This window comes from Lipophrys pholis (genome assembly GCF_963383615.2).
Source record: "Lipophrys pholis genome assembly, chromosome: 19".
Lineage (NCBI taxonomy): Eukaryota > Metazoa > Chordata > Actinopteri > Blenniiformes > Blenniidae > Lipophrys > Lipophrys pholis.
The window spans coordinates 6363714-6387260 of NC_137647.1; the positions used below are offsets into that span (position 1 = coordinate 6363714).

Here is a 23547-nt window from a genome sequence, read left to right on the forward strand (position 1 = left end):
AAACTCATGCATTAGCACGTTTAAAGAAACCCCATAAGAACATAAAAACGTGCAGTGGAGCAGCTCAGCTGGGCCTAAAAAGCCCCTGCACATCCAGGACAAGCTGTCCACCTGCTGCAAAGCCAAATTAAAACCAGCAGTTCTGCCTCCGAGCCGTGCGACGGGAAACTGTCCTGCATGTGTCTGCAGCTCTTTGTTGACGAGGTGGCAGGTGGGGCTCGCCGGCAGAGGGGCCTTTTGTCCCGGCGAGCAGGAACACACCCAAATGCCCATAAATTGGAATGAGAAAAAGGCGCTGCTCCGAGACAGACGTGGCGCGGCATTCGCTGCCAGGGACGCCGTCTACAGCAGTGCCAAAAACCCGCTTTTCAAGACCGTGAGACAATTAAAAGAAGGGAAAAAAAGAAAAAAAAAAGCACAGAAGAAATAAATGCACCACATTTGATGGGAAGTCTGGAAGAGTTTGGAGGCAAAGCTGAATGCAACAGATTTAGTCTCAGGGCATCAATTGAATTTCTAATTCAAACAGCCTTTAAATGGGCTTAATCAATCCTTTACTATTCCTATAGATTATCGAGGCAAAATTTCCGACAATCTCATGTTTTTAGTCATTATTGGTGCACTTGTTTTAGTGACTAACTAGTAGACCCATAGAGGGTACGATTAAAAGTTACTAGACAATTGCACTAGTTTTCTGTGCACCATGCTGATTTACAAACACAATCTTTCACAATTTAAAGATAAATTCCTCAATGAAGTCAATCAACTGGTGATGTTTTGCTTCAGCAAATTCCCCCCCCAGTATTTTAGTTTTTACTTCAACTTAGGATTGATGGTTTAGAACAGGGGTGTGAAACGTAAATCAGCCCGCAAGAGGCCCAAATTTGGCCAAACCACCCAGAAAATTGTAACAAATTTCAAAATAAATATATATTTAAAAAACCAATTACTTAAAAGTAGTGGAGACAACAGAGACCCGAGCTGAGCTGCCATCACAGATATCAAACTAGCCTCAAAGTTATGCTGTCAGGGTGAGTGTGTAAAAACATGCATAATGCAACAGCTATAGGAGAAGTTTTTTTTTTATACATTTCACTGTATTTAGCAGCAGAAGTTTTCAATAAAATTGCCTCCATGTTGAGATCGTAGTCATTTTCAGTAATAATTGTTTGGTTTTGATAAAATAGACATTTTCATCACATCACTCTGCACCACAATGAAGAAAAACTTTAAAGTTTCAATTCAAAGGTTATTATTGATATGAAAAATAAATAATAATAAAATCAGTTATTCTGCTGATGCAAACTCTAGTGTAGAGAATGAGGTGGGGGTGCAGGTATGGTTATGAGCAGACAGATGACGATGGATGCGCAGCCCAGCAGCAGGATGAAGATGCAGTGTGGAGATGGCAGCCGGACCACAGATCTACAGATCTGAGCACCTGTCCTCTCCTGCTTTTCCTCCGGAAGGGAATCCCCGCTCGGCAGGCTCCCACACTGAGCAGGCGGAGTTTCCTTGTCCGAGTTCCGGGACTCGGTTTCAGGCACGGCTGAGTCCTGGGTGGCAGAGCCGGGGTCGGGTTCTGACACAGAGCTTCCCTCCGCGGCGGGGGGAATGCTCGCTGCTGTGGTACGACATACGTATGAAGGGCAAAGAGCACCAGCGGTTTTAGAAGATTTATACATGAGATAACCGAGGAAATTCACACTTCGAAGGAACTCACTGAGAGTTGCAGCTGGTTGGCAAAACTTAACACGTTTCATTTTTACCTTCTGAACTCGCATCTTCCTTCGGCTCAGCGGCTTCGGGCTCCATGCTGTCCTGTTGCGAGGCGACGACTTCAGCAGCTTTCTGATTCGGCTCCACGAAGCCGCATTCGGCTTCCGGCTTCAGGTCCTCCGCTCTACTCCGAGCTTCCTGCGCCTCCCGCTTGACCCTCAGACGCTCCGTGACCACGTCTGACCAACAAGAGGAAGCGCTCACTTTTAGAGAGATGAAAGGAAACTGTGATGAATCTGCAAAACCAGCTGCAAAGCGTCGGCGTCTAAAGGCGATGGCAATTTCAAACAGAGGTTATAATAAAGTAAATTTACTGTCTGGATAAAGATACTTTACAGGATGGAGCGGAGATTATATTTATGATAATTGCCTCAGTCAAAACCGCACAAAAATAAAAATGTCGGATCAAAATTCAGTGCATCTTAAAGTAAACAAGTTAGGAGAGTATTTAATAATCCTGCAATTTTTTGCATTGCCTAAATACTGTTTGCTTGAGCATTCATTGTTTCTTATTTGTAAATTTTGCTCAAGTGCACTTCCATACACCGTATATAGTGGATGTTTGATTAGAGCTGCAACAACAAACTGATAAAATTGATTATTAAAAGTGCGTTGGCCGTCTAAAATAGTTTTTAAAGGAAACTTTAGTAGTGTGGGAGCACTTCATTAAACAACATGTGCAGTGCAGTACACAACATGAAGAAAGCTCCAAGTTACGACAATATATGTGAGAAAATGGAGCGTTCAAGCTCATTTATACTCCATATACACACAAAAATGAATGCGATGCTTTCAAACTATTTTCTTTGTTCACTCATACATTTATATGTAATTTAAAGTTGGCATGGATGTTACACTATACCTCCACTAGGGGGAATCAAAAGCCCCAGGCAACAACTTTTAAGGCAACAGAGTAGCAAAGATGTTGCCAACAACAAATATGGCCACTGTTAAAGAGACCAAAAATATTATTTGGAGTCTGTTAAACACAACGCCTTTGGATGATGAAGAATTGGAGAAATGGATGGAGGAAACTGATAACTGCAGATGTTTTCAATATTTCAAAATTAGGAATTTGATGACTTGCTCGACCCCACATCAGACATGACAGCCCACAACGTCACAGCGCTGGACGAGGTGCTTAACATGCAGCCTCCCGCCACTAGTCGGAGCTACAGAGCAGGTTACACTACAATTGTCAACATCGCGGCAGTGCTTCAGTAAACTGCAGGTTGGTTTTTTTTGTTGTGTGTCAAAAGAAACTGCAGATTAGAAGAACAAGTTGATGGCTTTGTCAGAAAAAAAACAAAACACTACTTAGTCAGCGCATTCTCAGTTTGGAGAACAGTTTCAACATGACAGTGATACCATGCATTATAGTCAATTGAAAGCCACAGAATGGAACGAGTACTTGAGATGTAATACAGCTTCACAGCTTTGCTTTCAGACAGACTTCAGGAAGGGAAACTACAAGTGTCAAACGTCACCGATCAGACCTGCAGGATACAGGAGATTCTGTGCTGCTGCAGCCTCGATCAGTTACTCTGTGGTGTTGTGTGACTGCAGTGTCGAGTGACAGATGTGTCGTGATGCGGCCTCGGTGATCAGATTGATGGATGTAAGGAGAAAAGACCACAACGTACACATGTGCTTCAGTGTCCAGTGAGAAGTGGTGTACATTGTGACGATAATAGCTTATTTCAGCATGTGAGACTTGTTTTAGCGGATTGCAGCGTCTCCAGCAGACAACAGCTTTGGTTTTGTGCAGCTGCATGTTTCTCCAAACTGAAGATGTGCAGGAAACCTCACCCAGTGCAGCTTAAAGCTCACTGCTGTTTTTTTTTTGTTTGTTTTTTTACACAGTTCAATGATTTCTTCATTTAAGCCGAGTGACAAAACCATCACTTCACAACCAGACATTTCATGGTCTGAACTTGAGTCCTCATTGGCCCTGAGTGAAATCTGCATGTTTTCCCTGTGTCTGTAGCTTCCTCCTACAACTTGAACACTAGTTTCTTTAGGTGGATTCAGCTACAAATATAAAAGCGTGTGTGTGTGTGTGTGCACACAGATCGTTTTGTTATCTGCAGGTTGTTCATATTCCTGACACAATTCAAATGCGTCTGGTTGATCATATTGTATCCAGGTGTAAACGGAGATAAGAGCTAAGCTCTTGGCATAGATGTTCTATAGATGGGTGCACCAGACTACCCATTTGCACATGCAAAAAAAACCCGGTATGAATTTGTCGAAAGATGTTTGTTTCGGTCCTAAACTTTTCTTTTTTTTTACCTCTGCCAACTCTGCTAAATTAAGTTATTCCCCTACAAAGATCTTAGATAAGACAGCAACTCGTTCCTAAGAAGTCCAAACTCTCCAGAGAACCTTGTTCCATAAATATATTTCTCACTGAGACAGCAACAGCCATGTCCCCAGCAGCTCTCACCACTAACAGCACAGTGCAGGAGCACAACGGAGCAGCAGCAGTGGGCCTTTAACCAATGATGAAAAATGTCAGCAACACGCATAAATCATTTCACTGCAGTGGCTTCACAAAAAACATATTTTCTTCCACTTCAGGCAAGAGAATACCTATTCAAAGATCCAGCTTTTGACACGGTGCCAGAGGCACAGCCCTAATAAAACACGGTACCTCGCCGTCTCTCTGAGAACTGGAATCAGGCAGTTTGGTGACAAGCGCAGGAAAAAACTGTTACAAAAAAAAAACACAACAGATACGGCAAATGGAAGCCTGTCAAACCGAAACGGAAGCTGCTGGCAAAGTAATCAAAAGCCTTCCAACCACTGACTCCTCAGAGGAAGGCTGAGGAGGGGGGAAACTGTTGCTGACAGAATGTGAGACAGGAAGGAGAGAAAAAATAAAAAACAAGCAGCACCTCGCTGCACAGCGCCAACCGTCATCAATACAACAGCACCAGTGACCTGAGGTGGGAAGAAGCTCCTATGTGGAGCTCACAGAGACTGTCAGAAAGGCACCCTGCAGGACACGAGTGCTCTAATCATTAACCGTGTGATCATTGTGTGGAACATCAGTCCAATCGACGTCAAAACATCAGAACTCTTCAGCGAACGGCTTAACAAGTAACCGACTGTTAATATGAAAATAGATCAGATTCAATTACTATCTTTTCAGAAGCTTGCACATCACACTTTACATCAGATCTGTACCGTTAACAGCAGTGAGGTAGGCTTTATTGGTTCCACGGGCTTTGTTGGTGAGGTCCTCCGTGACATCCATGTGAGCTTGAACCTCCTCCTTCATCTCTTCTAGGGTGGTGTGCAGGTCCGTCTCCCAGTACTCCTTATCGAGGCGCCGGACCAGTTCCTCCAGCTGCACCTTGGTGCTGTAGTACCAGATCTTTTTCCTCTCATGCTCCCCATCCTCCTCGCTGTGGAGTGACAACAGGACAAGAAAGGAAGTGAGCCACACGAAGTCCTTATTAGATTTGACCTATTTGACCAAACATCCTCATCACTGCTTCCAGCCACTGTCACCATGGTACATCGATTACTTAAAGTAATTGGAGGAATAAAACTGAATAACATACACGCAAGTGCAGCAACGACACAGAGAATGGTGTGTGACCACAGTGAGCTCGAACCTGTGACTCACCGAGCTCCAATCTGACCCTGCAACAGCTCTGTTGTTTGGTGCAACTGGTATAAAGTGTCAGGAACTTCTTACTGAAAGGAAGCGTTCGCAGCGGCTGAAACGAGGCCAATCTCTGCAAACTGAACAGCACTCAAATGTTTTAAGTAAGAATTCTGCTGATCATCAGCAGCTCTCTATTTAGTCTATTGACATTTGTAATCTTCAAAGATTTGAACCCAGGGTTTTGTTTTAGGGCATTTTCAAGAAATTGTAGAATGCTAACAGATTCTCAGGGTTTAAAACATTTATTTTCCTCCTGTATAATGTGGCTGTCATGAATTCCTCTGTGAGGGTTTGGGGGGAAGAAGAAGAAAAAAAAACCTAAACAGAAACGTTACGATTAATTTCTCGATAAATAGTTAAACTCATGATTCTGCTGGGTGAAGTTCAAGGATGGCAACAGAAAAAAAAAAGGGATTTCAGCTGAAACTTCTGCTGGTCTTGGGAGCCATTTGAAGCCATTTCTACCCATTTAAAAATCATTACAGCTATTTGCACAAGAACAGAAGATCTAGAATAAATATCACATATTTAGTGAAAATCTACTTTTCTGTTATCTGCTGAACAGTCAGATTATGGAGGCACTGTCTCGCTGGTCTCATCAATCTTTCTCCCAATTTTAACCCTCATTGTGACTTTTCATTGGAGCCATTCCCAGTGAACTTAGTGAATTTTAATCTTGTGCTAAAAACGTCATTTCCATTGAAAATATCGCAAACAATCTAAAATCTAATAAGCCGCGCGCAATACGAAATGCGTGAGTTTTCTCTGGGTTGTAGAAAACCCTGTGTTGGAGGTTAACTGGTGACTCTAAATTGTCTATTGTGAATGGATTTGGTTGTCCGTCTCTCTCTCTCTCTCTGTTGTCATGTGATGGACAAAGAAAGACAGAGCGTTTCCATGTACAGATAAACAGTGATTTTACATCTGGAAATGTAGCATTCATTTCTTCGTTTATGTATCACAAAATCACATTTTCTTCTCATAGCTAAAAAGGTCATGTTGTGTTTACATAATAAACTACAGTTCCAAATCCACTACAAGGAGAAAGTGAGACATCAGTCTGCAGGAGTTTCACACTCCGATGACATGCAGACTCTCTCCTCCTGCGCCAATGTTGCCAGGTTTGGCAAGACGCAGTTGGACGTCTTGTTGGTGCAACTGCTGTGAAAACCCATCATCTACCGAGATGATCAGAAAACCTTCACACGTGAAGGACGTTGCCATTGTCACGGAGTCAGATCATGCACTCTCATACTGAAGGACACCACTTTCAAAATACTCCTGGACATGTGGACTCTGTCATAGGGTTCTAAGAATATTTAATTGATCTTCAAATTAAAAATGCGACAAGAGGGAGTGAACAGTGCTCTGCATACACACCAATGTGACACACAAAATTGTCTATGTGATACTAAGTCGCTTGCACGAGTAAGCTGAAAGTTTAGACTTCAGCTGCTGAGACCTGTGTGGAATGATATGGGCTATTTGTAAAGACATTTGGAGATAAAAGTGTCAGGGACAGGCTATACAACACCTACGCCCATTACTTCTCTCCTGCTGCACACCGGCTCAAGTCCTGACTTCTATTTCCCCCCCTTGAATCAAAAAGATTACAAAGCTCTATCACATGCAATTTGTGAGACGAATGAAAATCACCTTGTGTCTGCAAAGGCAAAACTAAAAAAAACAAATAATCCTTGGGTGGGAAGGAATCGAGGAAAAGCAAAGCCATCAATACAGATAACGCGCCTGGACTGCAGTTATCTTCTGTAATCTCAAAACAAACAAATGAGTGAATTTGTGGAAGCTTGTTGCATCGAAATGATTTTCTCTAAAAACTTTCATTTTCTCTCTGCAGCTGTTTCACATTTCAGACTGAACCAGATCAGCCAGCGTGAGAACATCTTTTAATGAAGCCGCATCCACTGGGTTTGTTTCGCAGAGAAGTTTAACAAGGGGCTCGCTGTATTATACAAACAGCTTCACAGCGATTTCACTATTGATCACTTTGGTGACAAACCCACACACTAACAAGTAAAACGCCAACAAGGTAATCGTTCCACATCAACATAGTCTGCTGCAACAAGTCATTTCGATCCGCACTGGATAGTTTTTACACTTGTTGCTGCTCTGTCATAACCGGGATTTGACCCAACGCCATGAGACTTTGAGTCAAGAGTTAACTGAGCGCGCCACCAGAGAAAATCAGTATTGCACTTTCAGCATTCTCGCCTCGCAGCTGGAAGACACAGAATCAACTCCAGGTCTCTACGTGTAGCGTTTGCATGCTCTTCCTGTGCTCTATTCTCTCCAACTGGTGACTCTAAATAAACCGTGATTACCCGTCTCTCTATCTCAGCTTCCTGTGACCACAACTGAGATAAAACCTGTGTAGACAGCTGTAGGTGGATATCAATACTTTGTAACGCGCCGCAAAACGTCAAAGGTGAAAATTACTCTGCAACAAATTGGATTCTGATACAATGACTCAGTTATAGAGATTCTCACAACACGCGGTGCCTCACCCCAACAGACAGGGTATGTGAGGCAAATAAAAGCAACAATCTTCAGTTTTTATTATTTGTAAGACAGGATACTGATGACTGGTTCTCTTCTCTGCTGTCCGCGGCCTCTCAAAACTCAATCAAGTGAATGATTTTGATCTGCCTGAAATTTTTTGCACTAATTCACGGTGGTATAAATCTTTGGTTTCACATATCCGAGCTTTTCTGAGCACATGCTGCATAATAGAGCCTACATAAAACAGTTCAGTTAAACTGAGTACAGGCAATTACTGAAAACGCCATGAGTTCAAGTTGAAGGCTAAAAAATAATGATATGATATTATAGTTCGTGTTCATTGACCTGTGGGGCGAGGCAGTTTCACTGGACTTGGCATTTATGCATTACTAAGAATGATGCTTAAAATGATAAATATCTAAATATATCTAGGAAAAATTGCAAGCAATGAAATGAAACTGTCATTTAGGTTGATGTGAAGCATCACACCAATCTTATCGGGTATAAAGCAAACAGCATGATAACAATACAACAGGACTCCGGTGATGTGCAGAATTACTCTGCGCACTCTTTAGATAAAATGTGGCCTGTAGTGTAGTGGTTTACACTCTTGTCTCGTAGCAAAAGAGTCCTGGGTTCAAGTCCAGGTTCAATTTTGGGACTATGTGTGGTGTTCACATGTCCATGCATTTGAGGATAAATTAAGACTCTTAATGTGAATGTGAGTGGTATTTTGCTTCTCTGCATTTGCACTATGAGCTGTCCTTTGCACAGTCAGCTGGGATTAGCTCTCCCTCAATCCCATGACCTTACGTTGGACAAAGCGGTAGAGGAGATGGATGAAAGGCACATTTGTTTAACACCTTGATTCAAATCAATTGGTGACATTTGGAAAACCCAGGTCTACTTTTCTGATATCTTTTCATCTGCTGCCTTTAAAGATTCCCGATTCACTGACTGCGATATGCTCTACTAAACAAACAAGCTGGCAAGAAAATCCAAGGTAATTCAAATGCAACACAAAGGCAACGGTGGGCCCAACTTACACAATAATCCTTCTGTTTAGGAACCAGTATTTCCTCTGGTGCCGGTCGTACCCAATCGGCTCCTGTCGGATGTAGGGTCTGTTTTTCTGTGCCTCCGTCACGCAGTCTGTGACACCGGGCACTTTGTGGGCCACGCAAATCTCGCACTGCCACTCGTCTTCTGGGACAGCCTCCAGAGGCGGCTTCACGCACTCCAGGTGGTACACTGCCGAGCAGGTCTCGCAGCACAGCAGGTCGCCCAGGCGGTGACACACGCGACAGTGGTCATCGTACTGCATGCTGCCGTCGGACATGAGCTCCTCGCGGGCAATGTTAGTGGTGAGGAACTGGTCCACCAAAAACTGTAGCACCTTGACCTTCCCCTTGAGGGAACCGTAAGGGTATTCGTCCACTTCCTGGTATGGCAGAACGTGATGGTACTCCTGGTCGCTTTCGCAATACGCCCGCAAAACCTCAGGCCACGTCATTCCATCAATAAAGTACAAAGTGGAGTTGACGCTGTCCTTGAGATCAGCTGGGCCAAAGGTAGTATTGGAGGAGTCCTCTTCCCGCAGAATGGCCTTCAACAGGGAAATGTGGGTCTCGGCTATTAAAGTGCATTGCTCCTGCCCTACCAAAGCCGCACAGAAGTCCTCGAAAGAGAAGGGGGACAGACGCAGCACTGTGCTGAAGTTCCGCACCACCTCGTACACAGAGGTGGCATTAAGTAGCTCCTCGTTGGTCACAAGGAGATCCTCGGAAGAGTCAGGAAGCTCCAGGGAGGGGATCTCCTTATCCTCCAGAGTGGGGGTACGAGGTCGAGGAGCCCTCAGCTTTTTCTTTCCTGTGGGACACACAACATGAACAGTTGTAACAATGCGCCACCAAAACAAGAGTGTCATATTTGATTGTATCGGTATGACCCAGTGCTTTTAATTCACTACAACATGAACCACCCACAGGTTGGCAGCAAATGTCTAAAATCGATTTTAACTTAAGGCCACCCTGGAGTGAAGCTGTTCGAGGTAAAGACTGCTCGGAGACCTACACTGAACTTCTTTATTTTCTCACTCTGGCAGTGGAACTGTAAGTTCATGGTCTGAGCCTCCTGCCTCCATCAGTCTGCAGCTATTGGACTTATTTATCTATGCTTGTTGCTTTCTGTCCTACTATTTTCGCTCCTATCCCCTAACCCCAACTGGAAGCGCATAAAGTCTCCACCTCAGGGTCTGGTTCGTTTGTTTTTTTTCCCTTGCATTTGTCTTCTCTGCTTGTTCATGTGGAATTTTATCTTTTCACAATAAATGTGCCCTGTGTTGTATTTAGCTCAATATCAATAAAGTCGAGTCTTGAATGTAGTTTCGTTCAATTTAAAAACACAAGGATAACTTGTGATGTCTCACTCGAGTTAAGACTGCACCACATTGGCTGAGCCGGTTCAACACATGGTCGCTGTCATTAAAATCCAAATGAGGCCGTCTTATCCTCCTGCAGGAAAAAAAATAGCTGCTCTGCAACTGTACACACTTGGTATTAGTCAAAACCTCAAAGTGTAGCCGCTGTCGCTTGTCTATCGTGAATAAAGTGAGAAATGATGCTTTGTCAAAGAGAAAGTGTCAAAAATGACAGGCATGCTAATAAAGCTAATTCAATTAGCCGAATCACTTTTTTTTTTTAAAGTGTTTTTATAAGAAGCGTCCATTTCTAAATCGTCTATATAACTGTGACAATATAGCGCTGGGTAACTTGACGTAAAAAGTTAACTTCATCCAACTAATTGGGACTCCAAGTAGCAGGCAGCTAATTTCGCCTGCTAACGTTAGCATGCTAGCAGCTACGTTGATAGTGAGCGTCTCGAGCTCCGTGCTTCCGGTTGCTATTCGATAAAACCGTTAAATATATTGAAGAGAGAGTGTAGCTGCAGCCAGGTGGGCCGGTGACAAGACCGCGGGTCCAATCCACCTGCAGCGGCTTTAATGAGAGGACTGCGGCCTGTGTTCATACAGTGTGCATTCTCCATTTTGAACAATAACCTTACTGCTTCTGCACTCATCACAAACAGCCATCGGGCAGCTCTAACGGGGGGCTTTCCCACCTCCATCCCTCCCCTCGAGGTGCACGGTGTGACACCGGTGTGATGGCCGGTGTTTATTTACCTGGAGTGCTGGCATGTGTGCTCTGGCTCCGAAAGCTGCTCTCCGTGCAGCAGCTGGCAGCATCCTCCTCCCCGTCTAGCACATCATCTTCCAGGCAGTCAGAGTCCTCTTTCAGGGCCTCTTCCTCCTCCGACTGGGGGTCCTCCTCGACAAACTCGTCCTCCTCAGACCTCAGACTCACGGCGTCGTCGTCCTCCTCGCTCTCGTGGTCATCGTAGACCACCGTCTTGGAGGCGGCCGTCTTCCTTCCTCCGCGGCCGCCTCTGGCTCCTCTCCCGCCGCCGCCACCTCTCCCTCGTCCCCTGCCCCGTGTTGACGTCGCGGAGCCTGCTTTCCTCTTCTTGGCCGACTTGGGGGTCTCCCTAGTGGGGCTGTCCGCCTCCTCATCCCCGCTGTCCCTCAGCCGGGGCTTGGGAGTCCTCCTGGGTCGTAAGCCCCGGGCCGCGGTTGGGGACGACTCCTCGGTTTGTAGCGGTTTGGGCGGCCTGCCCCTTTTCCCTCTCATGATAGGCGAAATCTATTATTTTACGATCCCAATGTTTGCGGCGGTGTAGCCGACACGGAGGCGAGCGAGAGTGGTACCGCCACGAAGCCGAAGCGGCGAGGGGTTCGGAGCGTGGTGCGACGCCGCGAAGCCCCTGCGTCTGCTCGGGTGGGAAAGCTCAAAACGTTAGCCCGGCGTCCCGTTCGGGTTCGCCTAGAGCCGCCATTTTTCTTCTGCTCCTCAGAGGCTGAACAAACAGCAGGCCCTCGCGAGCGGTCACGTGGTCCCTCCCGTCCGCTCCGCTGTAACAATGACCCGAACCACCAGCGCCACACTGTACACATATTTATTTTTTATTAATTTATGCCATTTAAAAAAAAAGTTAAAATAATAAATGTTTTCTGCTAAAGTACAAGCTGCCTTTTTTTTATACTGTTACAATACAACGCAAACATTGCATCCAAAATACGGTGCATTTTGACGTCAGCGTTAGTTGCTTCAATATAGGTCTAAGGAATATGTATCATTTTTATCATTAGATCGCAAAGACTATAGATATTAATTTAATAAGAGCTGTCACAAAAATGACGAGTTCATGCATAAATATGATTTTCTCAAAACGTGGTTAAGCGCATTTGTGTAAATTTTTCATTAACAGGAATTGTAATATAGTATTATTGTAAACATACATTGAAATCAAAAATTTATAAATCTTTTCAGATTCCACATTAAAGTTGTCAGAACAGCTCCACCTGGCAATCAATTTTATCTACTCTTACCACCATCACTGTCATGAGTTGTCGTGGCCGAGTGGTTAAGGCGATGGACTAGAAATCCATTGGGGTCTCCCCGCGCAGGTTCGAATCCTGCCGACAACGTATAACCTTTTCTGTTTTTCTAAATCAATTTTGTACATTTTCTCCATCTGCCACCGAACGACCCAAAATTACACAAAACGTCACCTTTTGCAAGTTTAAAGCGTGTTCGTTATCCCTAGTGCGTGACCTCCCACCCTCGAACGTAATCAAACAGCGCACTCTGCTGGTAGATTCCAGTAATGATGTTTTGCAATAAAACCCAGGGTTCCCAAACTACTTTGTACTGAGACAAATTAAAGAATTGTCCATCTATTCTGGTCACAGACAAAAATATAGTTGAAACGCATGTTTTAGAGCGGTGTCAGGGAAAATGTATGCACACTGAGGAGGAACATAAAAATGCAAACCATCTCGCTATGATAACCATCGCTCAAAATTGTATCCCTGAAATTCATCGAATGTCTTCTTTTGTGTGTTGAGACATTCACTTGGTATTATTAGCATCTGATTTATTGTAAAATCAGCTTATTTGATCTTATTAATGAAGTTGTAATACTGTTTTGTTCAGCAAACCTAAGATAAAATTTAAAAAAAGGTATATTTACCCATAATTACAGTCAATAGCATGAAAGTATCAAGGTTTCAGAAGGTGATACTCTTATTTTTTGTGATTCAGTTTTGAATTTTCCCTCCTGTAATGAACACGATAACCGATTTGGCACATATCGGCCAGAAGGTGGCAGCAACAGAACGAATAATTCATTTCACTGCACAAACTATTTCACTTACTAGATATATTTCTTTGCACATTTTAGCAACAGACATTAAGAAAACCTGTATTTCAAGACACATGAATGTAAGAAACTTGCACAACACAATGTTTTGACCGTATCTGACGAATCTCTATCCACAAATATCCATACCTGTGCAGGAGCGTTGAGCTGGATGTCTACCTGAGTGGAGCCAAGTGGAAACTCTCAACCTTTGCATGCCAGACAAATGAAATGGTTCATGGAGCTTCGAAAACAGGGATCTGATAAGTTTTATCGGCCTCCTACACAGTGAAAGTTATTGTTTCCAAAGGTCGATGATTTAAAACCCGACTCCCACTCGGGTCTTATCATCAGCGGTAAACAGCAAACATGAGGAGGAATAGACCAACACAGTGGCAAATCCCAGCTACTATACATTCATGGACATGTTTGGAGTGATAATATTTCGCCAAATGACAAAACCTAAATCTCAGAAATTTAAATATTCACATAAAAACCCAGCTATTTGTAGAAATGTATGACATTACGGGATCATTTTGTGTATTATTTGTTCCCCATTGTTGCTTTTTAAAGTGATTTTGTGCGCTTATCACATTTTGTTTTTTCATGAGACGAATATTTGAATGAAATCAGTCAAAATAAAGCTGCTAAAATGTCGGGGATGACTTTAAATATTGCCTTCCCTGAGGCCCATGGCTGCTTGACCCGCTTCCATTGAGCATGTTAATAAACCTGGTGCAGGCAGCAGCAGGGACACCAGGGGGCTTCCTGTCACATCCCAGGGTCTTGGCAGTGGCCTCCAGCTCCCCCCCCACCCCCACCTCCCACCCTCCTCCTGCAAACCAGGTCAAACAGGAGCTCCACATAAAGTCTCATAAACCAAAAACCAACAAGCCTATTTATTCTAATTCCTCCATTTCTCTGCAAATCTCCCCGTCAGGCACTTCCCTCAGCCGCGGCTTATTTCCACCCAGATGCTCTTGATCTAATCTACCGTGTGCGTCGGGGTCCAGACTGGAGAGAAGGTACCAGTGACCGCGCTGACGTCGCCGGAGGGGCGGACACAAGCAGGTCACGGGTTCACATCCCGATCATAATCTTCTCAAACACACACGAAATGTCCTCCTCACTCGCAAATCCTCAAATCACCTTAAAACGTCCTCACAGAGTGGACGCCGCCGGCTTTCAGAGCGCCGACCACTCCGGCGGCAGCAGCAGCACCATATGGTGAAGAGTGTAGTGAAGCTCGAGAGGCGAACCCCACCCCCCGCCCCCCCCTCCCTTCGCCCCCTGGGGGCAGTCTGTGCCAAAGCCTCCAAGAATTACAGTATGAATGGCCTATTGCTCTATATTGTACGTGATGAGGAAGGTGGTCGGAGGCCTCAGCAGCAGCAGCAGCAGCTTACATCACTGAGAGGATGAATGAAAGAACGCAGTGGAGCAGCAGGAGATCTGAGGGGGCAGAATAAACCACGTTAACAGAGACGCTGATGTAACTGAGTCTGCTTTAAAGGCAAGAGTGCAGGATGGGACATATAGGAGCGTCGTCGTCCGATAAACACACAGCATTCTGGGAAGAATCCAAACAATGTATATAATATTAGTGTATTAGAATATATTAGTACATATTGTTTTGATATATGATGCACGTAATCTTTATTCTTATTCCTTTTTGCTTATTTCAAGTATTTGATATGTTGATTATGTCCATCTTTGACGAGCACATGTCCTTTTCTTTTATAGCACCGTTGAGACACAATGACGATAAAGACGTATCTTATCTTTCTGTGTGGAGTTTCCATGTTCTTTCTGTCACCTTCTATTATCTTGTTTGGGTCAAAGGTCAAGGTCGAGGTCACGGAAAGGTCAAACAAGTATTTTTGTCACAACGCGGCCAGTTTTAATCCGATTGATGTCAAACCAAGGCCACCGTGTTCAGTTTTCAATCCCCTATCCCCTAAAACAGCACATGAAAATAAGGTAAGGTAAGGTAAGGTAAGGTAATGTAAGGTATGACTTCTGTCCTATGTCTGCTGTTCCCTCTCTCAGTCCACAGCCATGATGTGAGGTTAAAATGTGGGCTGGTTTGTCATAAAGAGATCAGACTCTTTCCCCAGCATCGCCATTTCTTCGCCCATGTATATTTAACAACAACATTTAAAGCAGCGCCTTTCAACGTCAACCGAAAAAAAAGAAAAGTTTGTCCTCGATAGTTTCTCCGTATACTTTCCTCACCCTCCAGAGGTGGAATGTAACTCCCCCCCCCCCCCCAGAAAGACTGGGCAGATCGGCGGAGAGGAGCTTAAGTGCTGCTCCGAGTGCTAAAAGTCAGCATGTGGAGCAGACGGTGCAGCGGAGCGTGGCGAAGGGCGAAGGCGAGCGCCAGGCTGCCGCTGCTGCCGCATGCAGCATCAGAAGATGAAGAAGAAGCACCGCGGGCGTCTCCTCTCCCGTCGGCTGCCTCAGATTCAACTGACACATGCTCGCCGTCTCCGCCTCCACAGACACGGAGACACTTGGACGGCGTTCAGGATGAAATGTGGCCTGATGCTTGGAGTCGGCGTTGTGCCGAAGCTCACGGGATGACTCACTGCACAGACGCCGAGAATTCACTTCCAATTCGGCACAATTCAATTCAATTCAGCGAAGCAGACACTCCAGTCTATATCCTACCTACATGTCTATTTACGCTCCACATAACAAGAAAAAAAAGTCTTTCTCTGTCAGATGAAAATAGCTTCTTTACATTTCTTTCAAACTAACAACAGTTACTTTATACTAATGGAAGTCAGTGGATGGTTTAATACCGCCTGCTTTAAATGTCTCATTATGACACAAACACTATTGTGTTCAGCCGCTTTGCTTCGACCGATTATCTCTCGCTTCCTTTAAAATACTTAAAAATGTCACAAAATGTTCAGCCAGTTGCAGTGTGATACTACAAAAGATCTTTTTAAAAAAACAAAAAAAACAACTATTGATAGTCGTTAACCCTTCACAGTCCTCCAGGAGGAAATTCACACGGCATTGTTTTTTATTTGCTATTTATTCTTACAAATAAGTTGGGTTTTTTGTCACTTTTACAAAAAATGTAAGTATTAAAATTGAAAACATCATTAATTAATTAACTCTCTGTAGTTGCAGTGTTTTTTGTATTTTTTAGAAAAGGCTTCGTTAATCCAATTAGAGCTGAAATAAATGTTAAAATTAGTTGTTTTTTTTAAACAAATATCTCGTTGCTTTAGAAAGACAAAGCCAAAAACAGCTTTGTCTTTTTTTTTTAAGATACTCTATATTTGATTTAAAATGCCTATGTAAAGAATCCCTCTGGAGAAAAACAGTACGGTTTAATTGTAGTGTATAATGTATTGGAGGGAATATTCCATGTTTGGGGGGGGTTTGTGGCTTTGTGTTGAATTTGTAGTCTTTTTCTATAGTAGTCGTTTGTTTTTTTGCAAAATTGTTGTCTTTTTCCTCACATATACTCTGCGACACAACAAAGAAAAACTTTGAATTTTAAAGGTTTTTTTAGGCACTATTTTACAATTTTATTTGACATCTGGTGTAGATTGTAGCTCTGAGTGGATTCTGTAAGAAAAAAAAAAAAAAAGCAGTCCAGCAGTCAGTTTGCCACAAACACAGAGGAGAGGACCGTTATGGATTCTTTTCAGAACCCTCAACAAATGTGACAAAAGAAAAGATTCTTTTATCACTAATGGCGGATTAATTACAGACCAGTGAAACCTGTGAGGTGCCAGTTTGTCAGGTCAGAAAGTGGCTGAAAGGTGATTTTGTGAGCTTCTTCCATTGGTCATTAAGCTTAAGAAATCCATCCGGAGCAGAACTGGACCAGTGCAAACAGACAGCATCAACACTTTTCCGAAATATGGACATTTTTTTGACATAGCCGGGATTTCCCGGGACTAATAATCACAAACAGAGCTGATCAGGACAGATTTCTTGTCCAGGACACACACACACACACACACACACACACACACACACACACACACACACACACACACACACACACAATCTGTCCCAACCCTGCATACTCCCATAAGAACCCATAAGAACAAGAAAAGCTCGGTTGCTGCAGAAAAATACTGCATGTTCAGCAGAATTCACACTCCCGAGACACAGCTGTTGAACTCACAGGACACGCCCCCTAACAGTAGGCCACGCCCCCTCACAGCAGGCAACACCTTTCAACTGCACAGCTCATTTGTCGTTTCAAACGTTTTCAGAAAAACATTTCGCTGAACTGTTTCAGTAATAAAAGAGAGAGTCTGTGTCTCGGTGACAGCCCTGAGTGATGCGTTCAGGGGCATCACGTAACTCCGACCTCCGACATGCTAAGGAGCTGCGGGGGCTCATACAGCAGCGACGTTACACATTAAACATGATTGAAATATGACTGAGAGTCACACGGCAGCAGTGTGGCACCGACATACTCCGGCCAGACGGAGCTGGTCGAAGAAAATGACGTCATTTTGTTCGGGAGGATCCCGGAGCGCCGAACTTTCTTCTTGTTCTTACGGAGTATGAATCGCCCTTTAAGCGGCATTGCATTTGTGGCATGAGCAGCAAAGCATGCGTCAAACTATCAGCCATGAAAAATCGCCCCAAATCCTCCACGTCTGTAAAAAAACAAAACAACCCACAGACTGTTCAATTTTTTAATAATTGCATTTTTATTAATTGAAAACAAAAAACAAAACAAAAAAACAAAACAAAAAAAATTGCAAATAAAAAAAGAAGAGCAAAACCAAAACAGTATCATTAGGTAAGACAAGGCGAGAGACACTTAAATAAGAAGAGTTCCATGTTGGTGAGGGCAAAGGTGAAGGTGGGTGGATGTGGGAGGGGGAGGGGCTGGTGGGGGTTCGGATGGGACGTCTCGGATTATGTACAGTTTTTCTCACTTCAGGAACTGGCAGGCCCCGTTAAAGGGAGCGGGGGAGGGGCAGAGGTTTGGGGGGGGGGGGGGGGGGGGGGGGGGCTCAAAGTAGCAGGTCGGAGACACTGAAACACCAGAGAGAAAGGCACTATCCAGAGAGAACAAGTAAACAGAAAGCAAAAGACACAAACACGGTAAACAAACACACACCGAGGGGACCAGAGCAGAAAACAGTTGAGACACAACGCACAAAAAAAAAAAAAAAATAAAAAAAAAGTGCTTGACCACACGCCACATCGGACAAAGGAGAGAAAAAAAAAACAACCACAAACAAAAATCTTTTACATCGAAGCTGATCTCTCAACTTTTATCAGAAAAGACAATCTCTCAAGTTTTCTGAGCTGCTGATCTGTTTCCAGCTGCTGCTGCTGCTGCCGATCTGCTGATTTTCTTTTTTTTCTCATTTATTTGTTTATTTGTTTACACACGGTGATTATCCGAAGCCCGCCGCGCTGCTACGTGCAGGTATAACACGCGTGGCGAGCCGATGCATGCATGCGTGTAGAAATGAAACGCACCGTATAAACGACCTGCCCCCCCCCCCTCCCCCTCCCCCACCCCCGTGGTGCACGCTCCCCCGGATATGAATATCCACGAGGTCGCCTGTTCGTCTTCAAAAAGAGAAAAGATTAATAATTAAAAAAAAAAAATTAAAAATCCCTTGCGTGTGGTTTTGTTGTTCAGTTCTCCGACCTTGCTTCCCTCATGTTTTTTTTTTTTCTTCTTCTTCTTCTTCTTTTTGATGTCTGTAGACTCAGTCAGCTACATTCACTGCCCAAGTAAAAAAAAAATGGCTGCAATAAATATATTGGCTTTGAAAAAAAAAAAAAAAAAAAAAGAAAGAAAGAAAAGAAAGAAAAGAAAAAGGTGGCTGACGTTTCCACAGGGCTTTGTAATACAGCGTCTGCAGCGTTTCATGGCTCTACTTGCTGGTCGACATTAAACTTCTCGCCTCTCTAGAGAACTAACTTTGGAGTTTTCCCAAGAGAAACTTTTTTTTTTCCTTTTTTTTTTTTTTTTTTTAATGGAACTTAGGACCTCTTTAAAAACCTTTCATCCGATTGATTTTAGAGAGCAAAAAAACAAAAAACAAACAAAACAATTGAGCACATTCTAGAGCTACTAGGTCTTATCCAGACTAACAGAAGATTGAACATAATTTACAAATGGGGGGAGAAAAAAAAAAAAAAACAACCACAATTTGTGATGAGAGGTAAAACAGACAAACACATACAAATATATAATATATATTCTTAAAAAATGGATTCTCTCTATACTTGATTTATTTATACAGCCGGCGGCTGATGTACAATGCTCACGTGCCAATGATCTTAAACATGGAAACTTGTTGTATTGTTGATGGCATCTTTTTTTTTTTTTTCCCCTCTCCTTTTTTTTTTTTTTTTTTTTTTTAAAACATTTTTTTCTTTTTTAATAATTTTTTTTTATGCTCCTTTTTTTCTTCTTCTTTCCTTTAAAACACAGTTAGGATCTATCGGTAGGCATTTCATTTATGTGATTAAAACAACATGCTGGCAAAGAAAGAAAGAAAAGAAACAAACGAAAGGCAAGAATGTTAAGAAGTTAGGGAGAGGACAGAAGCGGCTGTGGGAGATTCGTTGGGGTATCTTCACGGTCGGCTCTAGCTTCAGATTTCCCTCAAAGACAGTTCGATGCCGGCCCGGGGCGCTCGCTCTCTCGCTCGGAGGAGGAGGAGGAGGAGGAGGAGGAGGAGGAGGAGGGCGCTCTGGGCATCGGTAAAAAGTTGCTCTCGCTCGGCTGCCACCCACACAGCGACGCCTACGACAGCACTACTCCTGCTTCGCCTCTCTCTCTCTCTTTTTCAGTTGTTTGCGTTCTTCCTGTCTGCTCCTGTTCTGGTGGGATGGGCGGAGGTGGAGGGGGGGGGGGGGGGGGGGGGATTCAGGGGGGTTTGGATGAGGGCTGATGAGATCAAGAACGATGACGGTGGTGGTGGTGGTGGTGGTGGTGATGGTGGCGGTTTGTTGTGTTACACGGTCTGACTGTTTTACATGTTCCGATTGACGGGCGTGACGTAGTTGCGCGGGAACATGCCCGTCTGGCCGTGGCAGCCTCCTTTCCACCAGTTGGGGTCGGAGTTGTCCAGGACCTGGATGAAGTCGCCGCGTCGGAAGCCCAGCTCGCCTTCCTCCTGCGGGTCGAAGTCAAAGAGCGCCTGCACATATGTGGGATGCTGAGGACGAGAGAGAGAGAGAGAGAGAGAGAGAGAGAGAGAGAGAGAGAGAGAGAGAGGGGCGAGTGGGAGGCGTGAGAGGGGGACGAGAATGCACAAAGAGCACGACTCAAAACAGACGCACCGACGCCGCCTCCTTAAAGGACGAGCACTAACCTTTAGCTGCTTCTTGTCACTTTCAGTCATTCATTTTTAAAAGAAACAGCCGGGACTCCACCCGGGACTCCACCCTGTTCTCTGCTATCACCAACCTGATTATTTCCAGAGGAGATAATGATCTAACAGGCACTCGATGTGTCCGCCCCCGCCACCCTCAACACTCAAAGTCCTCTCATCTCACCAGCAGCCTCCTTTTAATGGTTGAAAGTGCTCAGAAATACCAGAAATTTGATATTTTCAGCACCTTGTTACTTCTTGTAGAAGGTTTGGGGTTCAACGCCGTGCAGCTGTGAGGCTGTAGGATCATATATGTGGATAAATATGGTACAAATATAAAAGTAATGTCTTCATAATTAAATTAAAACCAAGGGGGGGAATGGTCTCGGTAACTCTTCTACTGCTGCGCTGATAAGATTTATTTTGACTTTATGGGTACAAACAAAAGTAGTTTTACAAAATAGCTTCAACTTTCATGATCTAAATAAAGAATTTATTCATCCATCTAACATTGTCACACTGCTGGTGTTTCGATTCATGTGATCATTCAATCTAATCGCCTCGGAGGCTCGTCTCTATTTTTAATAGGCCACTACTACTGCTATTACTGTAGTGCTCTCCGATCATATCTCTACTTTCTAACCATCAGAAATCAGCGACTGTCCGCCTCCAAGACTTCTTTTTTCTCCTCCTCCTCCTCCACAAAGAGACTAATTTCCCAGCAGGCATTGCAGCTAAAAGCACTGAAGCCGTTTACATGTGGTTAGGCTGAAAACCAGCGAGAGCTTTCAGGTTGAGCAGCGTAATGGGACCCTGCCTCACGAAGGATCCAGATTAAAGCCAGAGACAAATCTCCATCAAAGACACGATATTAGGTCCCATTTGTGCCCGATGGCAGTGTGGACGTCTTACCTGCGGGACCTGCTCGATGTCTCGCAGAAAGATTTGCTGATTGCGGGAAACTGAGGTGGAGCGGTGGTAGTCCACCAGCTCGTTGAGGGAGTTAAACTTCACCACCCATAGGAAATACTTTCCAGCCCCATCGCGGAGGACTTTGAAATGCTGGACGTCGTTTCCAAACCTGGAGGCAGAGAGAGAGGATGAGAGGAGGGCGTCGTCAGTTATAGTAAAGTGGAAATGCAAGTATGGCTTGAAATGAGTCCTGAACTATCACTCTAAAAACAGTCTAATATACAGTCACAACCAGTCTGAAATACCATTTGAAATCGGTCTAGGATATCGTCTGAAATCACTCTAAAACCAGTATAATATAGTCTAAAACCAGTCTTAAACCAGTGTAATAGACTAAAACCAGTAACTATACGGATTGAAAAACATCTAATATACGGTCTCAGATCACTCTAGAACTAGCCTGAGACCGATGGTGGGCTTACAAGAGTTAAATTTGAGTGATTGATTATGGGAAACAAATGACGCACCTCTAACTGATCAAACAGGTGCAAGTCTGACAAGTCGGGGACCAACTGGTCCAATCAGCAGGTTTCTAACAGGCTGACTTTGAATACAAGCTGAATCAGTGGAACAGGACAGTCTAGACACTAATTAAGATCCATATCTTGTCATCAAGTTTACATGTATCCTGCAGTTCTGCCTAAAGTGTCCTGTGGGAAGGACAGAGCGGACGGAGGCAGATAAGAGGAAATGAGCTGTGTGTGTGTGTGTGTGTGTGTGTGTGTGTGTGTGTGTGTGTGTCAGCTAAAACAGTGATGGCTCACAGGGCTGATGTCCAGCACAAAGCACAAACCACTGGAAGTGACTCACACTGGCCACTAGAGGGCATCAGTGAGACTTGAGTGAAACTTCAGTGGAACAAGGAAGTGGCTTTGCATGATGACTCAAACATACCAAGTGTGGAAATTTGTGAACCCTATCAGTGATGAGGAAACCGTACACTGATCTGAGGTGAATATTGAACCGAGTTTATAGAACAACCGTGATTGTGACTCAAGTTTCCCCCCCGCCGGTGTGTGTTATCCGTGGTGTGGCAGCACTCACTTCACAGACAGGGAGAAGTCCCCCGGTGCACTCTCGCTCTCTCTGATGAGGAAAGCCCCGTCGTGCCTCTGTTTGTTTAGCATCTCCTCTGCTTTGGCGCGGGGGATCTTCCCAAAGAACCACCTGCAAAGAGCAATAACACACAACACCGGTGTGAGCGGGACTCCGAGACTCCCCGCCGACTGGTGCATCTGGTAACATTTATCAGCGCACAACACCCAGGGAAACTGCTCCCACTGTTCCAAGTCACGGAAAGGAGGCAAAACGGCATTTTTCTGGAGTATAAATAGCCGTGATCAAAAGATCAGTGATTACAGCTCGACTTTCAACATCAGTGTTATGATATCCTGTACTGACGGAAAACATCAAAAATACAGGTGAGCTAATTATACACATGTTGGTTAAAAATACACAGAAATCTAGGTTACATGTAATCTAAAACCTTTACACGTCTTTTTAATAAGTCAACACCATCGATACTGTGAGAAAAAAAAAAGAGGCTGAATTCAGGTCATAAGACGCTGTGGTGTAGTGGTTAGCACTTTAGCCTCCGAGTGAGAAGGTTGTGGGTTCACCTGCTCACATGCATCAGAGCAGGGCCGTTCAGGAGCCGCATACAAGCCAGTCTCATCTTGAGTGAGCTGCACTGGCAGAACGGCTCCATAATAACCTTTAAATTTACACGTTGAAGTTTTTCTGTGCTGTGCTGCAGAGAATACGTGATGAAAATGCTGATATTTTCACAAAACGAAACAATAACTACCAAAAAAAAACTACAACAATCTCAACATAAAAGCAATTTTAATGAAACCTTCTGGTGTAAAATACAGTGAGATGTTTAAAAAACACCTCCTATAGTTGCTGCATTATGCATGTTTTTATAAACAATTTTTTTTTTTTTACAATTGTGAGCTTGTTTTTATTTGTTTGATGTAACTGGTGACCCTGGTAAGAGTGGGATGGGATCAG

General features: G+C 44.0%; 2 protein-coding genes across 2 annotated transcripts in view; both read right to left on the reverse strand.

The window, feature by feature from the left end:
- The window catches only part of bptf (bromodomain PHD finger transcription factor), a 29450-nt gene extending 17573 nt beyond the window's left edge, over window positions 1-11877 (reverse strand). Inside the window, exons 1-5 of the mRNA XM_080487219.1 lie at window positions 11157-11877; window positions 9022-9844; window positions 4969-5189; window positions 1770-1982; window positions 1442-1624 (exon numbers count right to left, since the gene is read on the reverse strand). Of these exons, the coding sequence (XP_080343345.1) occupies window positions 1442-1624; window positions 1770-1982; window positions 4969-5189; window positions 9022-9844; window positions 11157-11661 (1945 nt within the window). The 5' untranslated portion in view covers window positions 11662-11877. The remainder of the gene's footprint in view (window positions 1-1441; window positions 1625-1769; window positions 1983-4968; window positions 5190-9021; window positions 9845-11156) is intronic.
- A 7785-nt stretch (window positions 11878-19662) lies between these two features.
- The window catches only part of grb2b (growth factor receptor-bound protein 2b), a 35091-nt gene continuing 31206 nt past the window's right edge, over window positions 19663-23547 (reverse strand). Inside the window, exons 4-6 of the mRNA XM_080487589.1 lie at window positions 22579-22701; window positions 21475-21643; window positions 19663-20406 (exon numbers count right to left, since the gene is read on the reverse strand). Of these exons, the coding sequence (XP_080343715.1) occupies window positions 20221-20406; window positions 21475-21643; window positions 22579-22701 (478 nt within the window). The 3' untranslated portion in view covers window positions 19663-20220. The remainder of the gene's footprint in view (window positions 20407-21474; window positions 21644-22578; window positions 22702-23547) is intronic.